The sequence below is a fragment of the Equus przewalskii genome, chromosome 26 (genome assembly GCF_037783145.1).
Source record: "Equus przewalskii isolate Varuska chromosome 26, EquPr2, whole genome shotgun sequence".
In the NCBI taxonomy this organism is placed as follows: domain Eukaryota; kingdom Metazoa; phylum Chordata; class Mammalia; order Perissodactyla; family Equidae; genus Equus; species Equus przewalskii.
Genome location: NC_091856.1, coordinates 33,737,723 through 33,765,090, shown reverse-complemented (window position 1 = coordinate 33,765,090; position 27,368 = coordinate 33,737,723). Strand labels below are relative to the sequence as shown.

The following is a 27,368-nucleotide window of genomic DNA, read 5'->3' as shown; positions in this document are numbered from 1 at the left end:
TGGAGGACCAGCTGCAGCCTTGAGATGCAGGTTGGTCCATGAGGGGGAAGAAGCCTGAATACTGTCTCCACTGGCCTCTGAAAACAAGGTCCCTTCAACTGCAGGGAATGCTGGTGAGAGCACTTGCTGCCACAAACCACCAGCCTCCGGGGCTCAGAGCCAGGCTGCCGGGTTCAACCCACGCTCCCTCTTCCCCAGGCCTCAGTGTCATCTGTAGAATGGGGTCGTCATAGGATCCAGCACAGGGGTCACTGTGGAGGGCCGAGAAGATGACGTGTGCGAAGGCCCTGCCTCACAGGGATGCTCAGTGAGGAGAAGCTGCATCCGCTCTTTCCGCAGACCTGGGAGGGCTCTCGACTCGTTTGGGGCTGCGTGTTAAAACCCTGGTGCATGGGGTCATGTTGTTTCTACTCTGATTTGTTGTGTGTCTGTGTTTTCAGGACCTCTCTGGGCCATGTGCGGGGAGTTGAGGGACCTTGTTCTCCCACTGACAACACTTTGAGCTTCCAAGTTGTCATACTGAGGATTCACCGTCTCCAGGCGGGGGTTGGGGCTGACCCTTCCACTGTCCCCGTCACTGGTGACGTCACAGCAGAGGAGTCTGCGGAGACCGAGTTCTGGGGGAGGGGAGGGGTCTGGGGGGCAGTGTGTGTCCCTGTGGTGTTGGGCATGTCAAACAGCCGCCCCTTTCCTCTGTTTGGCAGATGCCAGCACTTCACACTCATGTGGACGCATCGTGGGCCTTCTACATATGCTGAGACAGCTGTGGGTCTGTGCCCAACACCCACAGGGCTCCAGAAAATGCTGAGCAGGAAGAAGGGCTGCGTGGGGAGGCAGGAGGACAGAGGGGCCTGAGAGCTGGGCAGGCAGCCAGAGCCCTGAAGACTCATCAGGAGCTGGGACGGAATGCACGCGTGAGCCGAGCCCAAGCAGACCCTCCATCGGTCAGGGCTGGCCCTGGGGGAGCCAGTTCCCAGCTCAGGGGCCGGCAAGCAGGCCCACGGACGCTGCCTGGGCCTCCTCCTGCAGACCAGCCCTCCAACTAGCCCGAGACAAAACACTGGAGAGGGGTGAGGCAGAAGGGGAGGCAGCTCTGGGGCTGAGGTTAGGGAGGGGCGTCTTCCCACCCTGCAGGCACCTGAGCACAGCTTCTGCTAGGACTTACCAGAGACAGGGCTTTCTAGTGTCAGGTCCGTCCCGGCTCTGAGGGGCTGGCCCAGCTAGCCAGGGTGGCGGCCTGGAGGAGGAGCCGAGTGTGGGCTTTGGGTTTGCCTGATCTCTCCCACCCCTCTCTCTCCCTGACCCCTGGGTCTCTCTGTACAGCCCACCTCCCGCGGTCAAGGTGAAGGGTAAAGGAGACAGCGTTCGCTCAGGCAGCGCCAGACACACAGCAGGTGCTTCAGCATTACTGTCACAAACCCAGGCAAAGCCCAGGGCTGAGGCGAGTAACATCACTTCCAACGGACACGGAGGCGATCCATCCCCAGCAACTTGGCCACTGAGTGAGGCAGGTTAGGGCCCTGGCTCCTGTTCTTTTCACATCAAATGAGAAAGATGTGCAGCTTGGCACATGTTTGTGGCACACCCACATCCTTGTTGCCAGGATGGCATCCCTGCCCTTCAGGAGCATCCTGGTCAATGGGGTCTGCTCTGTTCCAGGCAGTGGAGGTGACAGGGGTTGGGAGATGAGATGGATACCCTAAAAGTTAATATCTTACCTATATATAAACTGAATAGCCTAATAATTACCTGATGGCAAAGGAGGTGTGGAAGGCCATAGTGAATCCCAGGAGGGCACAATACTTTGGGGGGGCCATGAGTTCACGCCAGGGAGAGGCTACAGTGGGTTAAGAGGCCAGGGAAGCCTTCTTCCTGGAAATGGAAATTCACATGGGGTGGGTAGGAGACCTGTGCTGTCTAGGGTTGTACCATGGGGCAGTAAACAGGTCATGGGGGCCACCCCGCCTTGGTCTCAGTCAGTGGGACTAGAAATAAGCTGCCTACTAGCTGGACTCGAAAGGGACGAGTCCTTGCTAGGCTGGGTGCAGGGCCATGGCAGCGAGCGGGGTGAGGGCAGGGCTGTGGCTGGGGACAAGGCAGTGACCACTTCCTGCCTGTGGCCTGAGCTGATGCTGGTATGAGATGGCTCACTTGGCCAGGCTGATCATCGCTCAGAGACCTCCAAGTGGCCAGTCCCTCCCCCTCCAGCCCTTGTCCTCACTGGCTCACAGGATGCTCTGGCTTGGGGGTGGCCAGAACCACCTGTCCTGTGCGGGGCTGTGGGCACCTTTGGAAGTCAGAGTTAAGGAGGGAGGGCATGGCTGTCCTGTGGCTGCCAGGTTTTCTCATGTCACAAACCACTCAGGCTTTCCCTGGGGTGTAGTTGCAAGGTGGGGGTGGGGCCACTGGCTGCTTAGAGAGGTTCCCAGCCATCACCCTGCAGTCAGGGTCAAACCCCTTTTGAATCTCTGAACTCAGACCACCAGGGTCCCAGTCTCAGCTGCGACACCTGCCAGGCTGGGGCCTTGGGGCAAGTCTTTGAGTCTCCCAGCTTTGGATTCCTGCTCTGTGAAATACACATAACAGACCTCCTACACAAGGTGGCTGATGGTGGATGAAACGATGAGCTTGTATCTCGCTGGTCACATTCGGGGCCCAACAGGCCTGACCACTTATCGGGGTACCCAGAGGCCCAGTTCGGAGGGAGCAACACAGGGACCTGTCCCCCCAAACTTCTCTCCCCCACCCCCACCTTCCCAGTCCTGGTACCTCCCAGCGCCCCTGCCCTGTTTCCACCAAGCCACCACCCCACCGCGGACAGAAGTACCATGGCAGAGCGTGCTCTGAGCTCGGGAAAGCCTGCTGAGTTCAAAGGGCACGAGGAGCAGCCCACCTGGACCCGAGACAGAAGCCGAACTACACTACCCAGAATTCCCGAGGCTAGCTACAAAGGAAATGTCGTTTGTGCAAGGAGAGGCTCAGCTCCCCAGCAGCTGCAGAGAGAGGGGACAGAGAGGGGGGAGAGGGGGAGAGGATTACCAGGGGGAGGGCGGGCTGTGTGCGGGGAGCGAGGGTGGAGAGCAGGGCCGGCTGCGAGGAGGAGGCGGCGCCCGCCCGCCCGCCGCCGCCGCCTGCAGACCTGCAGCCCCGCGGGGCCGGCGAGCGGGCGGCGGTCCCTGCGCGCTGCGCTCCGGCTGGCGGCTGCGGGCGGACGCGGGGCCAGGCCGGCGCAGGGGCTGAGTTTCTGCAAAGTTTGACCTGGTTGCCTTTCCGATGCCGCAGCAGAGCGAGGAGGCGCGGGGCGCGCCAGGCGGCTGCGGCGCGGCGGCGGGGCTGAGGGCGACAGCACGATCACAATGATCATAAAATAAAGGAGACGCGCGGGGTGGGGGCGAGAGAGCCCCGAGCCTCACCCCTTCGCCCCCAGCCACCCCCCAGCAGTCCTGAGCTAGGAGGAGGTGGGGGCTGGGGGCGCCCGCGCCGGCCTCAGACCCTTGTAGAGCCAAAGGACACTACCCGGGGAAGGGAGTGGGGGCGCCCCGAGGACGTGCCCGCGGCAGGGTCAGGGACGTCCGGAGGGCGGCGGCCGGGGCACGCAGAGCGGCCCGAGGGGCAGGTGAGTCGGTGGCGCCGCCCGGGTGGGGGCGTGCGCGCCAAAGTTGCCCGGCCGCGGCGAGCGCGCCCGACGCGCGGGGACCTGGGGGCCGCTAGGGACTGGCGGAGGGGGGACCGAGGCGCCCGACGCGGCGGGGCTGGGGTCGGGGGATCCCGGCCCCGGAACGGGCGCGAGCCCGATCACACCGGCCTGCGGGGTGGCACTGCGCCCCCAGGGGGCCGGAGGGACCCGGCTGGGGAAGGGGCGCCGGCGCCGGCGGTGAGGCGGTGGGGGCAGTGCTAGGGCCGGCAAGTCCACGTGGCCCACTGCAGTGCCAGCCGGTCGCCCCCCCACCCCGCCCCAGGGCCGGGAGGGTGTCAGCGGAGATGTCACGGGCGGCGATTATTCGCTGGTGCGCGCGGTCGTGCGGCCGCCACTGACGGGGCGGGCGGGGGGACCCGCCGCCTCCGGGGAGACGGCCCAGAGCTGCGCCGTCAGCTCCGCAGCCCGCGCTGGGCGCACACGCGTCGCCGCCCCGCGCGCCCCCCGCAGCAAAGTTCGGCTCAACTTTGCGGCGGGCCTTGACGCTCTGTCTCTTCCACCTCCCACCAGGTCCTCGGCGGCCGCTCCGGGGCCCCGCGCGGCGGCGGGCGGCGACAGCGACAGCGGCGAGGGGACGCGGCGCGTCCACGTGGGGGCGTTAGCCCGCGCCCGCGAGTGGACGCCGACGGGGACCCGCGCTGCGCCGCGCGCCTCGGGGACACAGCGGGCGGCCCGAGCCCGGCGCTCGCCTCCTGGAAGCCGCGGGTCGGCGCTCGCCCCCCAGGGCGCCGGGACCTCCGCGCTCGAACAGAAACTGCTCTTCCATTGATTCGCCCGGACGGGCAGCGGCCGGTGCGCGTGTCCCGAGCGCGTGCGGAAGGCAGAGGGGCAGGAAGTCGGTCTTCTGCGGCGAGCGGGGCGGCACCGCGCAGGGGACGGAGCCTCCCTCACTTATGTGTCTGCCGCCCTGCGCCGCCGACACCCGAAGACTTCAGGGAGCGTCTCGGAACCGCGTTCCCCGCGTGTGAGGCACGGAGGGGCTGGATGTCCAGCAACATGATTATCCATTAACCTCCGAACTTTTCTTTTTAACCCAAAGAATATCGGTGATTTTTGTCCACTGCCAGCAGCAGAAGAGAGAACCCAGGGCTCTTGAAATGCAGCAAAATCCTTATTTATAAACAGGCCGAGGTCGTGATATGCACGGCCGCTCTGCTCGCTGAATTTTCTATCCTATGGATATCGGTCTTGAGCTTTGAGATTGCAGAGCGGTCCTGTCTGCACTGGGTCCCGCGGCCTCCATCCTTTCAATGCCCAGTTTTCTCTGGGACTGCTGGCCTTCTCTGGAGATCAGAGCGGTACTGTGTGCCATGGGCTGTATTCAGAGCATCGGGGGCAAAGGCAGAGTCTTCCGGGAAGGTATCACGGTGATGGACGTGAAGGCGTCCATTGACCCCATCCCCACCAGCATCGACGAGTCCTCCAGCGTGGTGCTGCGCTACCGGACACCCCACTTCCGCGCCTCGGCTCAGGTGGTCTTGCCCCCGATCCCCAAGAAGGAGACCTGGGTGGTCGGCTGGATCCAGGCGTGCAGTCATATGGAGTTCTACAACCAGTATGGGGACCAGGGCATGTGAGTACTGCTCCGGGGCAAGCTCTGGGGGGCTGCTGGAGGTGGGGAGCTTGGAGGCCTGGGGCTGGAGGTTGGGGGGGTTAGAGAGGGGCCTCCCCAGGGCCAGAGGGAAGCTTTATGGGTGTATGGAAGTGGCCTCTGAGTCTTCTTTGGCCGGGTAACCTCCTAGAGGGTTTGCCTATTGGTTCAGATTGGGGTCCCAGTTCTAGGGCCTTCCCTGCCACTCTCCCTGGCCCCTGGGCTTCCTGTGTCCTTCCCTGTAAGATGCCGAGAAAGCAGAGGAACTGTCCACTGGGTGCCTCTTTGTCAAAGCAAGTGTGCCATCCTGGGTCACCAGAGCGGCCCGGCTGGGCCCCCCAGGCCTGGGCCTCCGTGAGCACACGTGGTGGATCCTCAGGGAAGGGGAACACAGCCCCGGCAGCCTCCGGCGTAATTCGTATGGTGCTTTGCGTGGGGCCTGAGTGTGTCTCTCCTTGGGGGAACGCTTTGCTGTTCCGAACAGTGTTTTGTTTGGGAGCACGGCTAGGTTTGCTTTTCCGTGTACAGTTTTTTCTCTGGGGCAGAAGGCCACTCTATGTAGACAGCAAGTGTCAGTGTCCAGGAGGCTCCGGTGGGGCCCTAACAGCTGAGAGGAGCCCGCTGGCCTCTGCTCTCCAGCCTGGTCTCCAGAATGTTCCCAGGATAACGTAGGTCTCGGTAAGGGACACGGGGATCCTGGGTCTTCTTTTCCAGCGTGTTCCCTGATCCCTGAGATGGTCATCCCATGTGTGGAAAGCAGCGTGGACAGAAGGGAGAGGGCCTTCACTGGAAGGGCCACCCTGAGATGGGGCGATGAACATAACTGCGTCCGAGCATGAGACCCTTCTGAGAGAGCGAGGCAGGCCCTGAGAGCAGCACCCCCCGGGCCCCGTGACTGGCCGTGGACACTGTCCCCGAGGCCGTCTCTCAGTGTCCACCATGTGCAGCGTCACTTGCGGGGTCTACGAGTGTGGGACAGGGAGGGGAATGTCCCCAGAAGGAGGTGGGACTTTTCACCAATTTTAGAACATCCCAGGCCACCTGAAATTAGAGAAGTGGTGAGGAGATGGATGGTGGCGGGACACCAAATCTCGTGGCGTCTCCACTGAACGACTCTAAAGTCAGAAGGGAAACAGGAGGATCCTGGTAAAACTTACAGCTAACCCGGATGGGCCCAGAGAGGTGCACGTGGGGCCTGTCTGGACACTGGTCGGCTCCCTTCCGTCAACCTGATTTCTGTGCTCAAGCCCTTTAATTCTCAAACGTGGGGCTATTAATCCAGGCCGCAGGCTGAATTTCCATTCCAAGAAGGGAAACGTGATTCGTAGTTATTTGGTGTGGACCTTTCCTAAGAAGCCTTAAGCCCGAAACCTTCTCGAGCTTTGCAAGGCATCCGAGATGACTGGCAAGACACGTGGGTTTCTCTAGGGCTTTTAGGCTAAGCCTGTTTTCTTCCCTAGGTGGGTAGGAAACAGAAGGTCCTTCTGAACTTGGAAAGACACGAGCGCCAGGGGCAAGGAAGTTGGGGAGAATGAAAGGGACCGAGTTCTGATGCGGTGGTCGTGCTGTGCAGGCAGGAGGGAACAGGCCTGGCTCGGGGCCTCAGCTTCCCCATCTGTACACAGGGCTCTGCAGAGTCTTCAAGGCCTTGTGCTCCCTTAAGGCTCTGAGAACGTTCAGGCACTATTGTTGGAGGCGGGCCTGAGTCAGAGACCCCAGCTGACCTTTCTCTTTCTGTGCCAGTCCTTGGTTCCTGGTTCGAGGAACCCAGTGCACATCTAGACTGTGGTCAAGCAGACCTGGGCAGGAGTCCAGCCACTGCTGCTTTCCAGGGTGTGACCTTAGCCACTCTGACCGTCGGTCTCCTCATCTGCAAATTAGGGCCAGTCATAGTCCTTGCCCCATGGCTTACTGCAAGAATTACAGAGATGGCATTTGCCAGCAGTTGGCCCACGGTAAATGCTCAATGCAAGCAGCTATCACCTTAACGTTGTTTCCGTGACTGTGACCCTCAGATGGGGAGTGAGTGATGGTCTCTGTAATGAGTTGAGAATTGTGGCTGAAACTACAGAATTGGGACAGATGTAAATTACTCCTTGTATTGAATTTTCTCCCCAGCCCAGGTCTTCCTCTTTTACATGGGGCCCGCTCCTTGACTTTTAAAAATTTTAAATTGTGTAAGTCCTAAATGATTTGAGTTTTCAAGGGTTGAAGGCCGTTTTCCGTGCTGCTCATTCACTTCCCCCCTCCTGGGGAACCTCTTTCAGGGTGGGGCCCTCTGTGTCCCGCACGGCTCATTCTCCTGTGTCCACTGGGTCCGTAATCCCAGCTGGGACAGGACCCGCCCCAGACAAAGGGCAGAGTTTGAGGCCCCCTGGGAGGGGCAGTGTGGGGTCGTCGTCAATGGGCTCAGGTCCCGGGGTCAGAATGCCCAGCCAGCGGTGGCTCTGGGGCCTTGGCAAGTCACCCCTCGGAGGTTCGCTTTTGTCATCTGTCAACGGGGATAAGGATGGAACTCCCCGTAGGCTGCTGTGAGGATGCGGTGAGAGGACAGGTGGAGGTGACAGCCCTGTGGCTGAAACGTTGAGCTGGAAGCTGCTTGACTTCTTGTTAATCAACAAATCGTGTTGAGAAACTGACTTAGCGACTAGCACGGCTCCTCCGGCCTGCAGGGAGGGCTCTGTGCTCAGCCGTGCCCCTTGAGAGAAAGCCCGGACGGCTGCTCCTTCGTGAATGTAAATGGAAGCATTTAGATGTGAGGGAAAAGGCTCTTTCCATCCTCCCTACCCTAAACTCCCCTTTTTCATATTTTTAAGCCCCATGACATGAAAGAAGGTGGGGAGTGGGCTGGTGGGACTGACCAGAGACCTCAAGCTGCCCAGAACTGTCCCCCAGCTTCGCCCCGACGGGGGGGCTGTAGGCTCCTGTGCATTGTAGGATGTTGGCGGCATCCCTGGTCTCTCCTCGCTCAATGCAGTAGCCCCCACTCTGTTGTGACAACCACAAATGTCCCCAGTCCTTGCCCGATGTCCCTGCGAGGGGTGCCAAGTCACCCCTGGTTGAGAACCACTGGACTGGACCCAGACAATTCGAATCATTAAAAGGAAACCCACACACTGGGCTTTAGTGGCCAGGGGAGGGGGACAGCCAGGTGACAAAGTTAGGTCAGGGCTTCCTTTCTTTCCAAACGGGCTTGTATTAAAAATATTAATTCCAAATACTCAACTGAAACCCGTAATACCCCCAAACATTATCCCCGCTTGGAATTAATCTCTAATCCAGAACTTTCTAGAATGACATTCTGGCTTTGAAATATTTGAAGTGGAGCAATAACACGCCACTCCAGGAACCCCCGCCTTTCTCAGGCGAGAGCTGGAAAATGCCGAGCTTCTCGGTGCCAGCTCAAGAGGATTCTATATGGTTTTGGGCCCAACCCACATTGCCTTAAGAGCCATCCCCCCCGAAACTGTTGGAGACACCTGCCTCCACAGCCCCGTCCCCCGCAATCCCTCAACCGCCACCTGTCAGCTGGCACAGTCTGCTAAGTGACAAGTCCCAATTTCTCGCCTGTGTGGGAGCCGCTTCACATCGTCCCTGGGTTGCCCTTCTCTGGAGCCCCCAGGGAGCCTGGCCCACGGCCAAGGCCAGTTTCTGGCTCAGGGTTCCACCAAGGGGAGATTTGGGGGTCAGGAGGACAGCAGCCTGGGAGAGAGGGTCTCTGGGTGGATGGCGCCATCTCCCTGCACCCTGTCCAGCAGGGTGTGGACACCGGCTCCGCCACACCCTAGTGCTGCGACCTGGGGCCGATCCAGTCTCTTAGCCTTTCTGGGTCTCACTGTTCCCATCTCTGCAGTGGGGAGCACAGCCCTGCCCTCCCAGGGTGGTTGTGAGGATTAAATGAGATAATGCAGCGCCCGGTGCCTCCTGTGCCCTCGATATCGGGTAGCTGGCAATGTCGTAACTACTGCCCGTTCCGTTAGTAATTCCGCAAGGCCGGCAGCGGCCCCGCATGAAGACCGCTGTACTGGAGGTGTCCTCCTGGGTCGCCTTGCACTTGCCCGCCGACAGCACGAGAGCCATGGGCCGTGAGCCCAGGGAGGGTTCCAGCCAGAACGCGCGGTGACGTCTGTCGCAGGATTACGAGGCTGGCGGGAAGGGGCTGGCAGGGGTGGGGAAGCTGAGGCCCCGGCCAAGACACACTGGGGCTGTGCGGGTGCTCCTGAGCTCCCCGGCTCCCTGTCCGTTCTCCACTGCCCGTCTCCCTGGGACCTCACGAGGTCCTCACTTTATGAGGAGGAAACCTCCTCAGGGACTGAAGCCACCTGCCCAAGGAAGCTTGCTCTGCTTCAGCGGGTCTGGGGACGGGCAGGGAGGAGCGGCCCTGGGGACCACGTGGCCTCTTCCTGCAGCCGGGCCTGAGCCGAGGGCCCTACGCAGAACAATTGAGGACGATGCTTCCTCTCTGGACCGGAAGGCGTCCTCCCCCATCTGCTGGGCTCTGGCGGAGGGGAGGGCAGCGTGGGTGGGAGAGGGAAGTCCTTGTTTCCAGGCTTTGGGGTGGGAGGAAGTTGGCGGGGGGGCTGCCCGGCCCCAAAGAACTCCCCCTGGACCAGCCCCGGCCAAGTCATCGTCCCAACCCTCACCTTCCCAGTGCCAGAAACAAAAGCTGGCTGCTCGAGGAGACGTGCGAGGTGGCACCGACAGCTGTGGCCATCCGGGAAATAACGAGTTAAACGGAGATGCTTGTATTTTGGCTGATCGGCTCTGTGTAAAAATGAGAAAGATCAGTAATGCCCAGTGTTGGGGAGGGGGGACGTGGACAGCCTCACATGCTGTTGGCAGGGGTACGATTTAAGCAGCTTCTGGAAGGCGAGTTCGGCTCTGTTACAAATACAGGCGCCCTTCCCCTCCATCATTCTACCTGAGAGTCCCTCTTAGAGACTTGGCACCGGCCCGGGGCCTGGCACACAGTAGGCACACAAAAGGGAATCTGCTGAATCAGTGAGTTGACACGCACGTGCCCAGAAGCAGCAGGACGGGAGGGTACGTGCGTGAGGACAGTCACTCTGCCCCGCTCATAAGTGCGAAGAGCCAAGCACAGCTCAGGTGCCCGCCTGCTGGGGGCGGGGGAGCGGGGGTGAACCGCGGTCAACAGCGCAGAACACGTGCGGCTGCTCCAGCCCGTTTCTCGAGCCAGCCCGTGCCTCGAGCCGGAGATGCTCCCACCTGGTAACACGATCAGAGATGTTACTTTCAAAACAAGTTGTAAAATATGTAGGGTAGGAACCCATTTTTGTTGAAAACACTGAAAATGGGAACACGCCGTCTGTGTACGTGCAGAGAGAAAGGTCTAGAAGGATGTTTACCAAAGTGTAATGTGGTGAGTCCCTCGGCGAGGTAGGGGGAGGCACAGAAGAGACGGTTTTCGTTTCTCACTTTATACTTCTCCATGGCTTCCTTTTTTTGAAAAAAAAAAAAAAAAACAACAACAGAAAGCACAGCTTTTATAACTAAAAACTAAAATTAGCCAGGCACTGTCAGCCCCTTGCCCGGGTGTTAGGCCCCAGGGCTGTGGGCTGGGTGAGGAGGAAGCAGCAGTGGGGGGCACCACCGGCCCCGGAAGGAGTGGGTGTGTTGTCTGGGGGAACAGCGGCAGCAGCTGGCAGGGAGGGGCACCTCCAGCCTGTCCCTTGAGAGAGCGCACCTGCTGACCCATCTGATGGGCAGGGGCTGGCCTGGTGGGCGGCCGCACCGGGCGGGGTCAGGAAACCAGGATCCTAGTCTGGTTTGGGAGGGGGCACTTGGGCTTCAGTTTCTGTAAAATTGCAAAATTTTACAGAATTTAAACTTCTTGCAAATTGTACAAAACGGTAAAATCTGGGAGCTTGGGGCCCAGGTGAGAGAATTCCTTGGGACCTTGGGACCAGCGCCGGGCAGAGGAGCCCCGGCCCCAGCCCTCTTGCCCTCGAGCCTCAAATTCTGGTCTGTAAATGTGTTTCTCCGAGGGCCTGAGGGCGCCACTTGTGGGACACGAAATAATATTTAGGTGAATTCATTTCAGCTTAAGGGTAATTTTAATTTAAAGCAACATATTTATTCTAAAGCATATTAGAAAAAAGTTTGTATACCTAGTACTTCCAACTTGTTATTTCAAAGGTGTTTCTTAGGAAAAACTAAACACAGTAGAGGTTTGAAAAAAGTGATTAATTTTAAGGAATAAAATGAAGTGAATAATAATATAGCAGCTGTGTAGACAGGACCCAACGAAGACAGAGACTTCAGTTTAGGAACTTTGTTCTGAGACCAGGTGACGGGGGCCGTCGGCTCTGGGGTCCAGGACTCCAGTGCAGCCAGAGCGCCGACTCTCACCCCTCCGGGAGGGAGCCCGGGCCCAGCCTCGCCACCCCTGCCCAGCACGGACCAGGGCTCTTCCTGAAGTGGCGAGAAGGGTGTCTCCCGGGGGGTGTCCAGGTCACAGAAGGGGCAGGTCCCACCCCTCCCCTCCCGGGCACATTCCAGAGCTCTGAGCGTCCCTGGGTCCTTCACCCTCCACCGTGGGGCCTCCACGCTGGGCCAGCTCCTGGCTGGTGGCTGGGCCTGGAGCCACAGGGCGACCCTCCCCAACCCCCGTGGGTGCCCCTCAGGGCAGCCTCAACCCCTTCTCCGACCTCCAGGGGAGGCCTTCCTGGAACCCCATCCCACTCCCACTCTCTGTCAGTTGTGCTGCTTGGAGCCTGTGTGCATGTGTGTGTATATGGGGGTATGTGTGTATGTGTGCATGTGTGTGTGTTGTGTATGCGCATGTGTGTATACGTGTATGCGGGGGTATGTGTATATGCCTGTGTGTGTGTGTGTGGGTTGGGTGAGGGTTTGTTGGAGGCTGGTGGATAAGAACCTGTGTGTGTGCATATACATGTATATGTGTGTGTGTATGTGTATACGTGCGTGTGTGTGTTGGGTGAGGGTCTCTTGGGGGCCAGTATTAAGAGCTCACTTAGGCCACAGGTCCTGGCCCAGTGGCTTCCCGTCGTGTGACCTTGGGCCAGGCCTCTGTGGTCTCCAAGTGCCCTCTGTAACACGTGCCCCCGGGCCCCGGACCCCGGACCCCGGGTAGCTGAGGAGAGCCCTGGGCAGATGGACGGACCGATGGTGCCTGGCATGTCCAGTGTGCTCAGGGAACGTGACTGCTGTTGCCGGCGTTGCTGTGGGGACGACCCCAGCTGGGAGTGGCTGTTCCAGCTGCCGCTGCTCCAGGTGAGAGCGCACGTGAGCAGAGGTGGCTTTGGGCGCCTGGAACTCATTCCTCAGACCCCGTGTGAGGCTCAGGCCCCGAGGGGAGACTGGCAGTGCCCACAGTCGCTGATCCAGGCCACCACCGTTTATCGTGCCTGATTCTAGGCCAGGCACCGGGGTGAATCCTGCAGGTCTGGCCCCTGCCCTTTCGAGATCGTCAGCAAATGATGGCAGGATTATTTAATCACCCCTGGGCGTGTGCCAGGAAGCAGCAGGACAAGGACTGGGTGGCATCGAACACGGGGAGCACCTGGCCTTGTGTGACGGGTCAGGGCAGCTTCCCTGGGGGCTCCAGAGCTGAGCCGTGAGGACCACGGGCTAGGACAGGGGGAGGGGGACTGCTCCTGGCAGAAGGCCCTGAGACGGGAGGAGCACGGCCTGTTAGAGGAACTGAGAATGGCTGATGGGCCTGGAGCCTGGGGAGGGCGTGTGTGTGTGCAGGCAGGGTCCTGGCTTCATCTGCATCCGGCTTTAAGTGCCCTGGGGAGTCATGGCAGGTTTAACAGAATTGGAGGGAGGAACAGCATAATCAGATTTGTGTTTTTTAAAATACCACTCAGGCTTCTGGGAGGAGAACATTGCAGGAGGCAGGAGTGGAGGCTGGGAGACCTGGGAGAGGTGAGGGGTTCTGGCCAGGAGGAAAGCAAAGAAGGGGGGACAGTCTTGAGGTGAGAGGGGGAGTCAGGGATGGTGCTGGGTGCCTGGAGGACACAGGGCCCTCTGCCATCTCTGCTGACCAGGGCAGTACCTCTGTCCATCTCTTTCACAGCTTTGTGGCCAGTGTTAATGGCAGGTGCTCTGCAAACACCTGTTGAGTGGACGATGGATGGGGACTGCAGTAAGAACAGGGCCACTGAGGAAGGCTGAGGAGTCCATTTCAGACATGATGTGAGGGGGCCCAAGAAAGCATTCTGAGGTCCAGCTTCAAGCCTGGACTTTGCTGTCCTTTGGGTTCCCCCCACTAGAAGGACAAGGGCAGGGGTGTGACAGGTGGCCCATGGAAGTGGGGCGACTCCCTGGGCGTTTGGACTGTGCGGTCACACTGGGGCCTGCTCTCAGACAGGCCCCTCACGTGGTTCAAGGCTCTGCTGTCGCCACGTTGAAATTCTTAAGTCTTGAACGAGAGGCCTCAGGTTTCACTGCACTGGGTCCCACAGACTGCGTAGCTGGTCTTACCCTGAAGACCAGGGGGCAGACACAGGGCGAGGACACGAGGGAGACCAATGTGAGGATGGACACAGCGCACCCTGGGGTCTGGAGAGAAGGTGACTGGGGGCAGGCGGGATCAGGGTCTGTGAACTCAGGGTGCAAACAGGCGTGTTTGCACTTATTCACAAGATCCCGCACTCCGCATAGACCGGGCGGTTGAGCACTTGTGTGCAGGCATGGTGCTGGGCACCTTGCGGACACCTTTTGGTGGGCAGCACATCAGAGCCAGGATTGTCCCCGCCGTGCAAAGAGGGAGAAGGCTCAGTCCTGGCTCTCCCCTCGAGCCCCGAGCAGAGAGCTGAGGGACCGCCTGGGAGCCCCAGGTCACTGCGAGCAAACGGGAGATACTGGAGGAGGCGGCAAGTGGGGCGAGTCCGTCCCGTTCAGAGTGTGTATCGTGTGAAAGCTGCATGAGTCAAAAAGGCTCGGGTCAGATGGGGCTGGCAAATCCGTTAGCGTTCGAGGCGCACCTCACACTGCTGACACCTCCCTCGAATGGTGTCTGGAAGTTTCCACGTCCTGTGTACCAGGTCGGATACACAGATGGTCCCCAACTTATGACGGTTTGACTTACGATTTTCCGACTTTACGATGGTGCGAAAGCCGCACGCATAAGTGGAAACCCCACTTGGAATTCTGAATGGAGCTTGTCCCCGGCCGCGCGATGCGGCCCGACCCCCTCGTGATGCTGGGCAGCAGCGGCTGCAGCGCCAGGTCGGCCTGGCGATCCCGAGGGTGAACGGCCGACACACGCCCCCACACTCTGCACCCACACAGCCTTCTGCTCGTCACTTTCAGCACAGCATTCAGTAGTTACAAGAGACGGTCACCACTGTGGCACAAACAGGCTTCGTGCAGGTGATTTTGCCCAGCTGTGGGCTCATGTGAGTGTTCTGAGCACGTTTAAGGGAGGCGAGGCTGAGCGAGGATGTTTGGGAGGTGAGGCGGATTAAATGCATTTTCGATTTAGGATGTTTTCCACTTAGTATGGGTTTACCGGGACGTGACCCCATCAAAGTCGAGGAATAGCTGTATTGACGCATTTAATCGCCACAAAAACCCTGCTTAAAGGTGGGTAGGATTGGTCACAGTTAACTGATGAGAAGATGGAGGCACAGAGATTTGTAACCTAATTGGAGTTAGTGGCCAGACTGAGACGAGATTCAGGGCTGGGCTGTGTCCCCCAGAGGCTGTGCCCTCAGCCACTCGCCCTCCCACCTCCTCTTCTGGGAGAGGGACCGCGGGGGCCAGAGCCAGCCTGTGCTGGCCTGTGATGGTTTGAAAACAGACGCCCTTGGCCCTGGTTCTGAGTAATACCCTACATGAGACACGGCCGTCTGCCAGCTCATGAGGATCGTCACCTGTCTGTGACTGAGCCAGGGCTCGCGCGTTTGGGGGCTGGGGGAGGAAAGGGACGGAAGCTGGGGGTCAGAGGCCGAGAGAGAGAGGCCATTCAGGTGCCAAGCCCCCTCCCAGAACGAGCCAGCTCTCAGGAAGTGAGAGGGGGCCAAGGAGGAGCAAAGTTCCTCTTGCAAGTCTGCTTTCTGCCTTAAAAAAAAAACTTTTGCAAGCAAGTGTAACCAGTGCGAGAGGATGGGGGGTGGGGGGTGCCTCCTGAAACAGGCGGCTGAGGACAGGAGGGGCCAAGGCCCCGGCTTCTCAGAAATTCAGGACAGGGCCCCTGACCCCTTCTCCGGTCCGTGGCGCCCCCCATGCGGGGAGCCGAATCAGCAGGCTCAGACCGTTACCCACCCCGTGGCCGGGTGGGTCTGGAAGGGCCCCGCGGTCTCAGGGACTCCTGGGCACTTGAGAAACGCGAGGTCGTGGGGGCTGCTGCCCCAGTTCTCCCGGAATCTGACCAGCTCGGGGCCCCGGGGCAGGAGGTGGCCTGCTAGGCAGGTGTTGCCCTATTTTGTGACCTTTTCAATGCAATAAACAGAAAACAGAAACGCAATAAATAGAAAAATTAGCAACAGCACGTTCCGAAGCATTCCTCTTATAGTGGCCCCAATTTTGCTGACGGCTGACCTTAAACCATGCATTGCAGTAGAGGAATGCCTTTTTTTATTGTGATGAGATACACGTAAAATTTACCGTTTTAACCATTTTTAAGTTCAGTGGCATTAAGTACATTCACACTGCTGTGCATCTGTCCCCAGAACCTTCTCATCTTCCCCAACTGAGGTTTCATCCGCATTAAACACTCGCTCCCCCCCCAGCCCCTGGCCCCCACCATCCCACTTTCTGTCTCCATGAACTTGACTTCTCCAGGGACCCTCTAAGTGGAATCATCCAGTATTTCTCCTTGTGGATCTGGCTTATTTCACTTATCGTAGTGTCCTCGTGGTTCAGCCACGGTGTCTCGAGTGCCAGAATTTCCTTCCTTTTTAAGGCAATCATGCTCCATGCGGATGTACCACATTTTGTTTCTCCAGTCACTTGTCCACGGACTCTCGGGCTGCTTCCGCCTTTTGGCCATCGTGAATACCGCTGCTATGAACAGGAACGCATTTTGTAAAGCAGTATATCCTGGCCCCCCCCCCACCGCGGGCGTGCGCAGGTGTGCAGAATTCTGGGTGCCGAGTGTCCTGAGCTTCGGTATCAGGTGCCCAGGTGGAATCAGTGCTGGATAAAGTCAGGCCACCTGGGGCCCAGGCTCCGCTCCTTGGCCGAGTCACCTTGGGAAAAGCCCCCACCCCAGCTTCACTTGCTTTCTCCGTCCAGGCGGGTGGACATGATTGTCGATGAGCCTCTAAGGGCTGCCCAGGCGCTGCTGTGTCCCTCGCCACACGGGAGAGTGTGTCCTCAGAGTAACCTGGGACGGACTGTGTCCTCTTCTGTCTGAGAGTTATTATTACAGCATCAATAGTGATGGCACCGGTGATGGCAGCTAGTGGTTACTGGCATCTGCTTTGTGCCCTTCCTGGCTCTCACGTTCCTGCCTGCATCCTCCCGTAACCCCTCGAGAGAGGTATATGATGAGCCTGGGGTCCAGGGAGGGCTGGGACCTTGCCCAGGGTCTCATGCCAGTGAGGGGGTGGCTGAGACTCGCAGCACTGCCGGTGGGTCCCCGAGTCCGAGCTCTGGACAGCCTGGTCACCTGCTCCTGCCCCTGGAAGGCTGAGCCTGCTGGGCCTCCAGCAGGGGAAAGCGAAGTGCGGGCTCGCAGGACAGCCCTGCAGGCATTGCACAGCTGGCCCCGGGGCTGGGCCTGAACGTGGGGTTTTGAGATGGGGCTGGTTAGGCTTCTTGGTTCCACTGCTTCAAAGACAGGGGTCAGCCAGGCAGGAGTAATTCCGCCTGCTTCCTCTTCTAGGCGGGCACGAGCAGAAAGAATGGGGGAGGGTGGGCGGAGGGGAGGAAAGGGCATCTCATGCCTGGAAGCCCCCCTGGTCCTGGCTGTGGCCCCAGGTGGCCGTCTAGGGAGCCAGGCCCCCAGGTGGTGAAGGAGACATGGGGTGGTGAGGGGCCAGACCCGGGGCAGAGGACCCTGGCTCCTACTCCCCTTGCCCCAGGGCGGGGAGGGAGAGGCTGGAGCCCTGCCTTTCGTGGGCAAGGACACTGAAGCTCAGAGAGGGCAGGCATCTGCCCCAGGCCACATGCTGGTCAATGGAGGGGCTGGGAATCATTCTCAGATGTGCTGACCCCACACCCTCTGGGCCCTCAAGCCTCCCGTCAGCCCCTGAAGTGAGAGAAAGCAACTCATTGCCACCCGGTGGTGAGGGGGGCATGTGGGCCAGAGAGGCTGGGCTGACCTGAGTGCCCATCCAGACCCACCCTGATGAGCTGTGTGGCCCGGAAGAGTTGCCCCACCTCAGCCCCAAGGTCAGAGGGCTGCGTGTGGCTCTCCTGCCAGCTGCTGGGCCACACGGGGTAGGGGACGCAGCACATGTCAGGGCTCCCCATTACTGTTTACCACCACCAGCCCCCTCCATGTGACACATCTGCTCATGGGCACCCAGCTGGGATGCAGCCCCGTCTACCACGGTTTCAGGGGGGAGACTGAATTGAGATGAGGCGAGAAAACAGGATGTGGTTTCTGACGGGGGCTATGTCTGGGGGAGCCCCAGTTCACCTGACATGATGTTGGGTGTCTGTTTACTGTCTGGTCGCCCTGGAGGTTAAGTCTTATGGACACAAGGGACACAGAAAAGCCTTGTGGGTGGCTGACGGAGTAAACTATCCTTCCGGTCCTCAGGTCCAGCTGGGAGCTCCCCGACCTCCAGGAAGGCAAGATTGAGGCCATCAGCGACTCAGACGGGGTGAACTACCCCTGGTACGGCAACACCACGGAGACGTGCACCGTCATGGGCCCCACCAAGAGAGACTCCAAGTTCATCATCAGTATGAACGACAACTTTTACCCCAGCGTCACGTGGGCCGTGCCCGTCAGCGAAAGCAACGTGGCCAGACTGACCAACATCTACCGGAACCAGAGCTTCACCACGTGGCTGGTGGCCAGCAACACCACGACAAACGACATGATCGTTCTGCACACGCTGCACTGGCACATGCAGCTTAGCATCGAGGTGAACCCGACGCGGCCCCTGGGCCAGCGTGCCAGGCTGCGGGAGCCCGTCACCCAGGACCAGCCCAAAATCCTGAGCAAGAACGAGCCGATCCCGCCCAACGCCCTGGTCAAGCCCAACGCCAACGACGCTCAGGTCCTCATGTGGCGGCCCAAGTACGGGCTGCCGCTGGTGGTGATCCCGCCCAAGCACTGGTGACGGCCAGGGCGCCCCGCTAGGTTAGACTCAAATAATAATTCTGCTCCAACAAAACCCACGCGGACTCTCAGTCATTCAGCGAAACACAACCACTCTACCTGCTCCAGCGGGCAGCCCTCACTGTGCGAATGCCCCCCGGGAGGGCCTCCCCGCCCCTCCGAGGACCCTGCTTCTTGGCGGGGAGGGGGAGACCCAGCCGGGACAGACCAGCCCCACGTGCGCCCTTCAGTGTCACCTTGGGTCTCCCTCCCTCTCCTTTCTCACACTTTCAGCCATTCTCTTGCAACAGACTCCCCGAAACAACTGCTTTTTCAGTTCTTTTTTTTTAAACGCCTCTCTAGGAGGTTCAAGGGAGGGGGGAAGGAGGAGCTGACGCTGAGGCTGGTCCAAGCGCCGTCGTCGCTGGTTTGTGACAGTGTCGGGCTGCCCCGCGGCAGCTCCCTCTCGCCCTCTGTTATGCGGCCTTATGCAGACTTGCTTTGCCAAACTTTTGCCTTAAGCTGAATTTAAAGGAAAAAAACCCACAGCAGACAAAGAAAGCAGGATCTCTTTTCTACTGGACTTTTCATCTCCGCTGGAGGTGAGGGAGGGGGCTGGGTCAGGGGTGAGAGGAAGGTGCCTTGGAGCCCCTTCTCCCCGGTGTCTTGGGAGTGGGGCAGGGGTACAGATTTAGACCTAAAACCAGCTGCTTACTCCTTATTTCAGCAGAAACGGAACCACAGACTCTGCCTCAAGAGCCCCTTCTCTCAGCCCAGGCAGAATCCCCGCCCCTGCAGAGAAGGCAGGGCCGTGAGCTCTGTGGCCGCTTCTCTCCTCTCTCGCAGCCTTCACTTGCCTTGGGTGGGCCCAGGAGAGAGGGAGGGGCCTGTGAGGTGGAGGTTGAGCCCAGGGAACTTTCTGCCTCAGTCCTCAGCACCCATCCGCAGGTGGGTCTGCCCGCACAGCTCAGTGCGCGGCTTTTCCTTGTCCACCCACACTGGTCCCAGACACGCAGCCACCTTGACCCAGTTTTGGTTCAAAGGTAAGAAAGGCATGCACTTCCTTCCTGGCTCCTTCTCAGGGGACATGCTCCCAGGTGCTCTGGGGGCTTCAGATGGGCTCACAGTGCTGGAGGAGGGGGAGCTGTGAAGGGGGCCCCCACGGACAGGCGTTCCTGGATCTGGGGAGCCTGGGGGGGCAGAGGGCAGGCTCTCCCCTGCTGCTTATCCTCAAGTGAGTCAACCAGGGCCCAGGGCTGGGGCATCAGTGGGCCCATGGATGGCAGGCATCGGAGCCACCCTGGAGGCTGGTCTGGCAGCATGGCTGGTCCTCAAGGGCCACCCTCCCTCGGCTCCTGGAGCCCTCGAATTGGTCCCCAGCGTCGCCGAGCTTTCTTAGCAATGTCTGCCCTGAAGGCTGCTCGCCTGAGCTGTGGGGGGCACCCACTGGAGCCCCCTTCCTCCAGGCTTGCCAAACCCACAGCTATATCACCCAGGCCCCGCATTCAAACGAATCATCATCAAGCACAGAAAACTGTCAGAAAAGAAAAATAATCCATTTCTGCTGTAGATGAGCCACTGATAGGAGTCCCCGTGACAACGTGGGAGGGCTGGGGTCACCTAAGCCTCGCTCTAGTCCTTCATCCACATGACACTGTATTTATTCAGGGGTGCTTAACGTCCAGTGCCGCTCCGAGCCCGGCTCCCGACAGGAGGCGCGCAGCTGTCCTGGAATGACTGGACTGGAAGCAGCTTTGCCTTGCCGGCCGCTGGCGTGGTGCTTGGGGAACACCGCTGTCAGGCCCAGGAACCCCCTGGAAGCTGCCGGTTCCCCGTGGTGTGTACAGACACCCTGCCACCCAGAGAGGCCAAGTGAGGGGAGTGGTGTGTCCCTGCCCCAACCTCTGGGGGCGGGCCTGGGAGGGAGCAGGGTGACAGTGTCCAGCTTCCGGGGACAGGACCTGGCCTCCTGAGGAATGGTCCTTCTCTGCACTCAGGTCTTTCTTGCACTAAAAAGGAGAAAGGGCCCTGCACGAGGGGTCAGGAAGCCGGAGTTGTGGTTTGGGGCTGGGTCACTGCTCAGGGGTTCTTACTGGGGTAGGGGGTGGGCACAGGAAAGAACAGGGAGGGGTGAACTGAGCTGTCTTGGGGCAGAGTCCCCAAGACCCACACTTCCTGAGTGAGCGAGCCCGCATGGCAGGGGCACAGTGCCGTGCACTTGGAGGGGAGCGATGCTGCTCTGGCTGCCTTGCCCGGCCCACCGCATGCCTGGGCCCCAGCTCCCCGTGCTCCCTGGCTCCTCCTACCCGCCTACCTCCTTGCCCCTTTCTCTCTGTCCCGCCACCCCGGCCTTTCTGGAGACAGGGCTGGGGAGGCCCTGGAGAGGCTGCAGGCCCAGCCAAGGATGCTCGGCCTAGCTTGGGTCTGGTCCCTCGGCCTCCTCCCTTGTGTCAGGAGCACAGACCCCAGGCATCTCGCCTGGGACCCCGATCCCTCTGGTGTCCCCCTTCCCTGGCGTGGACACACTCCTCCAGCAATAAGGACCTTCGTGGTCGTGGAGAGTACTGTGAAAACAAACCAATGCATTTACCAGGAGGCACAAGACTCTTGAAGAAAATGTAAAATGAACCTTTTTTTAAAACAAATATTCACAAAGAGAAATAAAAAGTAATTTTAAAGTAGGCCTGGCTAGGATCTGGATGTTTCTGAAGTGGCACTTCATTTTGGGGTCGACAGCTCTGTATTTCTGGCCACAGGAGTGAACGTATTTGAGGGGTGGGTATTCGGCTGGAGCCTGGAGGTTCTGGGGCTAAGGGCCTAGGAAGAGCCCGGGAGGAGGCTGGCCACAGCCCTGGGACCTTAGTGCCCACTGCAAGGACCCTTGGCTGCTGCCGTGTGTGGAGGAGGAGCCCGGACATGGGGGGCAGCGTGGCTTTTTGGCAAACAGTCAAAACCCATATGACAAGGGGGATTAGTGTGTAGATTGGACCTGCATCCCTGTCTTCATGTGGAGACGCAGCTGCTAGGACAAGGTCAGTCTAGAACGTGGCCCTGCGCCCTGCCTGCGGTCAGAGCTGAGCAAAGGGGGCTGCAGGGGTCAGAGCACCAGAGTAAACACTTTCTTCTCAGAGCCTTGTTAGGAGAAGACGGGAGGTGGGGGAGCCCCGAGGTCCTGGAGTGGGTGGGGGCGTTGAAGGTGGACCATGGGTTCAAGGCCATATGCATGAGTTTGGGCAGGATGCCGAGCCCCTCTGAGCCCCCCTTACCTTGTATGGAAAATGCGGGTTCTCTGAGCAGCTGCCTCCTAGCTGAGGCGGTGAGGACACATGGGTCTACCCAGCTCCTGGGTGTTAACTCACTGAATCCTCACAACACCGGGTGTTCTCATGAGCCCATTTCACAGATGAGTACATTGAGGGGGAGCAGAGGTTGAGACGCCGCCCAAGGCCATGCACCTGGGGAGAGGCAGAGCCAGGATGCGAGCCGCAGGTCAAACCCTCAGCATGCGCGCTCGCCCTCGGCAAGTCACTGCGGAACGTCCGTTCGGTGCTCAGTAAGTGTCAGTTCTTATTCTGAAGAAGGCCCCACGCCTTCGCTCCCTCCATCCTGGGTTCCGGGGCAGGAAATGCCTTCCGCCCCCCACAGGAAGTTTTTGTGTGGTCACTTCTCCCACTGCCCACAGTGAGCCAGGCTCATTCCCTTGGAGGAGGGGCTGCTGGGTCAGCTGCAGGCCACAGGCTTGTCGCCGGGGTGGGTGGCAGCCCCTCGGCACTGTCACGGAGGACCAGAGGCCGCCATGCCCTTGGGGCCCTGGGGACTCAGTTTCTTCTCTGGGTTTTCCACATTGCAGCAACCCAACGGCATTCTGCATCCTGTCTCCCAGTCCGAGACACCAGAGCAGGAAATTGCATAACAGGCTCGGCCGGCCGCCCTCCACCCAGATGGCTTATGGGTGGTGCAGTTCACTGTCGTGGTTTGGCTTTCGGTTACAGAGTCGGCTCCTGAGCTCTGCCTGTGAGAGACCATGGTGTGTGTGTGTGTGTGAACAGAGAGCAGGGTGCAGGCCCAGCCCACGGCAGGAGAAGGCTGAACTGGATCCTCTGAGGATAAAGCTGAAGTTGCTCAGGTGCTGGAATCTGCACGCTGACACGCACAGAGTGAGGATGCTCAGACGGCAGCCTGCAGTTGGGGCTCACATTTGGGAGGGGAACATGCAGGGAGGCTGGTTATGAGTAAAGTGGATTCCAAGGGGCCTTTAGTCACATGATGGAAGCCCTCCAGCCTCTCGAGCTGATAGCAGGTTAAATTTAGAAGTCCCTGGCTGAGATGAGACACAGATGCCAGACTCGAGCCAGCTGTCAGGGGGTCCCCTCCAGGAGCTGAGACCTGGGAGAGGGGTCTCCGGGCTGGGCCAGGCCCACCTGCTCCAAGACATCTGGGGAAGCAGGCAGGTGCACTGTGACCCCACACACAGCCTGCCTTCCACCTCTGAAGTCGCGTCTTAGTAGAGCCCAGCCTTGCTTTGGGCTTTGACCCACTGTGGGCGAGGCCTCTAGGCCAGAGAGGAGACCCCAGTGGGGTCCAGGAGGGAGACAATTTGTTGGGAAGTGCAGAAAGGCAATGTCTGGGGGTGCTCTCAGGCCTCTCGACATTTCTGACAGCCCAGGGGCCCTCTCTCAACCTGGCTTGATTTGTCTCTTGGTCGTCATCTGTCCTGCCTGGGAGGCCCCACAGAAACTGTCTCCCTCCTGGCTGGGTCTGGGCAGGATGAAGGCAAATGCTGCAGGTGGCAATGGGCCACCACGCACACACACCATCCACAAAGGACCATCCACATCATTAGCACGCAGCTAAATCCTGCAGAAGCACAGCCGAAGAGTGAGCGCTGGCCCTTGCTGTCACCATCCATCACGTCGAGTGGTGTCCTTCCGTTTTCCTAGATGAGGAAACTGACCCTCAGAAAGGGCCGAGGGACTTGCTAAAGGTCACTCAGCTGGGAAGTCGCAGAGCTGGGCTGGTTTCAAACAGCCATCTTTCCAGCAGGCTCTGTCACTGCTTTTTTGGCTACACCACCCCGGCCTTCCACACCCCGATTCCACCAGACTGCCCTTCTCCATTCTTTTGCTAACTGCGGCACAGAAGGCCCCTCACACGACGCTGAATCCAAGTCGGCAGCAGCCCCCTGGCCCTGGACGGCGGAAATTATCAAACGCAAGGAAACTCGTCTGAGCGATGAGCTGCATCTCCGTGCCCGTGTCCGAGAGGCACACCCACGCAGCGGACATCGGTCCTGGCAGACGGCAGCCCAGCTCCAGTCCAGGCAGGGCCTTCCCGCTGGTCCCTCAGCCCAGAACTCGGGGACGAGATTAGTTCCTCCATCGGCCTGAGCCCAACTTCGGTCCAAGCGCGGCTGCCCCGGCTCATATTTTCTGGTCCCTTTTTAAATCGGACAGATGCAGGGTGGCGCGGCTGGGCGTTTACAGCAAGCGAGGTGCAGCTGGGAGCCCTGTGCTATTCTTGGCCGCCACCCGTCTTGCTGAGTGAGGTCGGGCTGGCCACCTGACCCCGCACGCCTGAGTTGTCCTAATCTGGGGCCGAGACACGCATGCCTCGCCTGCCCTCCCCCGTCCGGACCCGGCAAAGCGTAGCTGTCGCGCTCAGTGTCGAATGTGCCCATGGGCCACCTGAGGATGATCGTCCTGGACCAGGGTGTATATTAGAGACCAGAGACTCTTCTCTCCACCAGTGTGGCAAAAGTTATCCGCAACATCCGGGCACCAGGACTTGGTTATTCAGGATTCTTAGCATTCTCAACAAACACACACGGAGTGCCAGCCAGCCAGCCAGCCAAGTGTATTTAAAAATGTTTTACACAGTTTTACTGAGATATAGTTCAAGTACCATACAATTCACCCTCTGAGAGTGTGCAATTGATGGGTTTAGTATATTCACAGTTGTACGGCCGTCACCCAGTCAACTGTGGGATATTTTCATCATCTCAAAAAGAAGCCCTGTGCCCGTTAGCCATCACCTCCCGACACCACCCTAAGCCATCACTAGTCTACTTTCTGTCTCTATAGAAGTCCCCGTTCTGGCCACGGCGTGTGAATGGACCGTACGTGGTCTTTCATGCCTGGTGGCTTTCACTCAGCACGACGTCCCCAGGTTCATCCGGGCTGTCACGTGCATCAGCACTTTCTTCCTGACAAAAGCCTTTGATCACCCCCTGTGCACAGGCCCTTTGCCAGGTGTTGGAGATGCAGCAGCTCGGAGCACACAGGCTGGAGAAGCAGACAAATGAGCCGCTGCAAAGAGCTCAAGTGGTGAGGACGGTGTGTGAGTGCCGCAAGGGGGAGGGAATAGGGGCCTGGCCCGGCCTGAGGCCCGGAAGGCTTCCCTGAGGAGGTGGCGGCGTAGTGGAGACTTGGAGGATGGACCGGAGCGTCTCAGCCACATGAGAGAGGGGAGCGGAGGGCCTTCGAGGGAGAGGGTCTGGGAACTGAGGGACAGAGTGGTGACAGCACCTGGCACAGACACGAGGCTGCTGAAGGATTTCACGGGTTATCTTAGGAGCTGCGAGGGAACGGGGTGCTGGGTCCCATTGCAGGCTCCAGGGGTGCCACGAAGAGGAGCGAGACCCCCTCGGTGCCTGTGCGCAGGGCTCACCGCCCCTCCGGGAGAGCGGCACTGAGGCTCTGTCCAAGCCAGCTGGGTGGCGACAGCTCTCTAGAAGGCGCCATCGCTTGTGAATGGCCAGGAGGAGAGAGTGTGGAGCAGGACAGGGGGTCCCCGCACTGCAGCCTGGGCGTCAGGAGGGAGTCCTCTGGGCTTCCCCGATCACCTTTCCCGTGACTTCCCACATAACTGGCTGTGGAGGCCGGCCGGGGCCCCCGAGCCCACCTGGGTGGCGTGCCTGCTCAGCCCTCCCTGGCAGTGTGCCCTCTGCTCCCAGGTCGTGCTTTCCTCAGACGTGGAGCAGGGAGAGAAAGGGCTCCTGGCCTCATAGGGTTGTGGGGGCCATTCAAAGGTCAACGGATACAGAGCACTCGGAAGAGTACCAGGGATTTGAGCAATTAACACCAGGGAGCCCCTGAGCCTCAGTTTCCTCACCTGCAGGATGGCGCTGCGGCGCTCTCCTCACAGGAAGGAGTCATCAGTGGGACCAGCAAGCGCAGCCCTTGGCACCAGGCCTCGCCTGTAGCCAGGTGCCCAGTGTCAGCTGTTCCTGACCCTGTAACTGGACAGTGCAGTGGTTTTCTTTTCTGCCCCAATTTCAGCTGAGAAGCGGAAGGTAAACAACAGCACAAGTGGCATGCCCCTCCCCCTCAGTGCCGTCGCAGGCCACCCGCACTGGACATGCGGAGGGCCGAGGAGCACTTCGGGCAGCATCTGTCCCGTCCTCGCTCAGGGGTGCAGGGAGGCGAGGCGGACGAGGCCGAGAAGGCAAGGCCGCGCCAGGGAGGGCTGTTGGTGAACCACGTGGCCCTCAGGCGTGGCTACTGCACTCCAGCCCCCGGCCTACCTGCGGCCTCCCCAAGTCGGGGAGCCAGGCTCCCCCTGCAGTCCCTGTCTCTGTGGGAGCTTTGCCCTAGGCCCACGGGGGCTTTCACCAACCACCACTGCTGATGGAAACTACCCTGAAGAGCTCAGATGCGCCCGGCCCTGGAGTCAGAACGCTGGCTCCGCGGCCTGTCACTGCGGTCCCCGAGCGCTGTCAGCACCCTTGGCTGAGAATGTGGATATTATGATCATTGTGATAACATACACACAAAATTTACGATTTTTTAAGTGTGAAGCTCCGTGCCATTCAGTACATTCACATTGTTGTGCAATCAGCGCCACGGTCCAGCTCCGGAACTTGTTAAATCCCGCACAACTGAATCTCTAGACTCAGTCAACAACTTCCTGTTCCCCTCCCCCCGGCCCCCCGCCCTGGCCCCACCATCCTCCTTTCTGTCTCTATGAATTTGATGACTCTAGGGACCTCATATCAGCGGAATCATACACTATTTGTCTCTCTGTGACTGGCTTATGTCACTTAGCATCCTGTCCTCAAGGTCCATCCATGTTGCAGCACGTGTCAGAATTTCCGTCCTTTTTAGGGCTCACTATTCCTTTTAAGGCATTTCTGTCTGAGGCCGTGGGTCCTGACTGCCCAGCTGCAGCCCAGCCTCGGGATCTCGCAGTGCGCTGTCAGTGTGCGGGTAAGTTATGAGCTGTGCAGGAAGTCCACGTGTGGTCTATTTTGCAAGATGTCCCTCCCAACTGGTTAAAATAATAAAATTCCGAGAGCTTAAAGAGAGAAATTTTTCTCATCCGGAAAATTCACTTATCTGGAAAAGCTCTTTTTCATGAAATGAAGTTATTTTTATGCACGAAGCAGGTAAGAGGACAAGGAAGCATATTTCAAGGTGCTCTATTGAACCTGGATTCAGGGTGACCTTTGAGAAGGGTCCTTTACCACATCCTTGGGGGCAGGTGTTCACAGGCGTAACTCTGGGCTCCCTTGGGTCTTTTAATCTGGACATGGCCCATGACAAGACTTGCTGGGGACAGGAGGCGGACCTAGAGGCTGCAGCCAGGGTGCCCCCACTTGACTACCAGCTGACGTCCTCACCAAGGGTTAGTGACAGGGGCATATGCCCTGATCTTCAGTGATCACTTGGTTTTGGCTGCAGATCCGGCTGTCAGCAATGGAAAACGGACTCTGCATGCAGGGCCTCAGAGAACATGCCTGGCACCGGGTGAGGTGGACTTTGTTAACAAAGCACACGGGGTGTAGTTAGGAGCGGGCGAAGGGAGTTCCCTGTAGACAGCCTGCCACTTCCTGTAAAGTAAGCGAGGGGAGGCTGGCTCGGCTGCTGCAGCTGTCC

At 59.4% G+C, this 27,368-nt stretch overlaps 1 protein-coding gene and 1 long non-coding RNA gene across 2 annotated transcripts; both read left to right on the top strand.

The window, feature by feature from the left end:
- On the top strand, window positions 1–2,753 carry LOC139079607 (uncharacterized). Its single transcript, XR_011533354.1, has 3 exons — window positions 1–113; window positions 199–1,070; window positions 1,324–2,753. It is a non-coding gene; the product is annotated as an uncharacterized lncRNA (long non-coding RNA).
- A 728-nt stretch (window positions 2,754–3,481) lies between these two features.
- On the top strand, window positions 3,482–21,176 carry FAM78A (family with sequence similarity 78 member A). Its single transcript, XM_070595252.1, has 3 exons — window positions 3,482–3,616; window positions 4,208–5,270; window positions 17,989–21,176. Exons 2-3 carry the CDS (start codon window positions 4,948–4,950, stop codon window positions 18,515–18,517), a joined length of 852 nt encoding a protein of 283 aa, XP_070451353.1. The 5' UTR covers window positions 3,482–3,616; window positions 4,208–4,947; the 3' UTR covers window positions 18,518–21,176.
- The last annotated feature ends 6,192 nt before the right edge of the window (window positions 21,177–27,368 follow it).

Bases quoted from the DNA above. Each gene is read 5' to 3' on its own strand.
- FAM78A (XM_070595252.1), top strand. From the start codon at position 4,948: ATGCCCAGTTTTCTCTGGGACTGCTGGCCTTCTCTGGAGATCAGAGCG. The intron at 5,271-17,988 runs GTGAGTACTGCT...TCCGGTCCTCAG, and splicing joins CAGTATGGGGACCAGGGCAT to GTCCAGCTGGGAGCTCCCCG.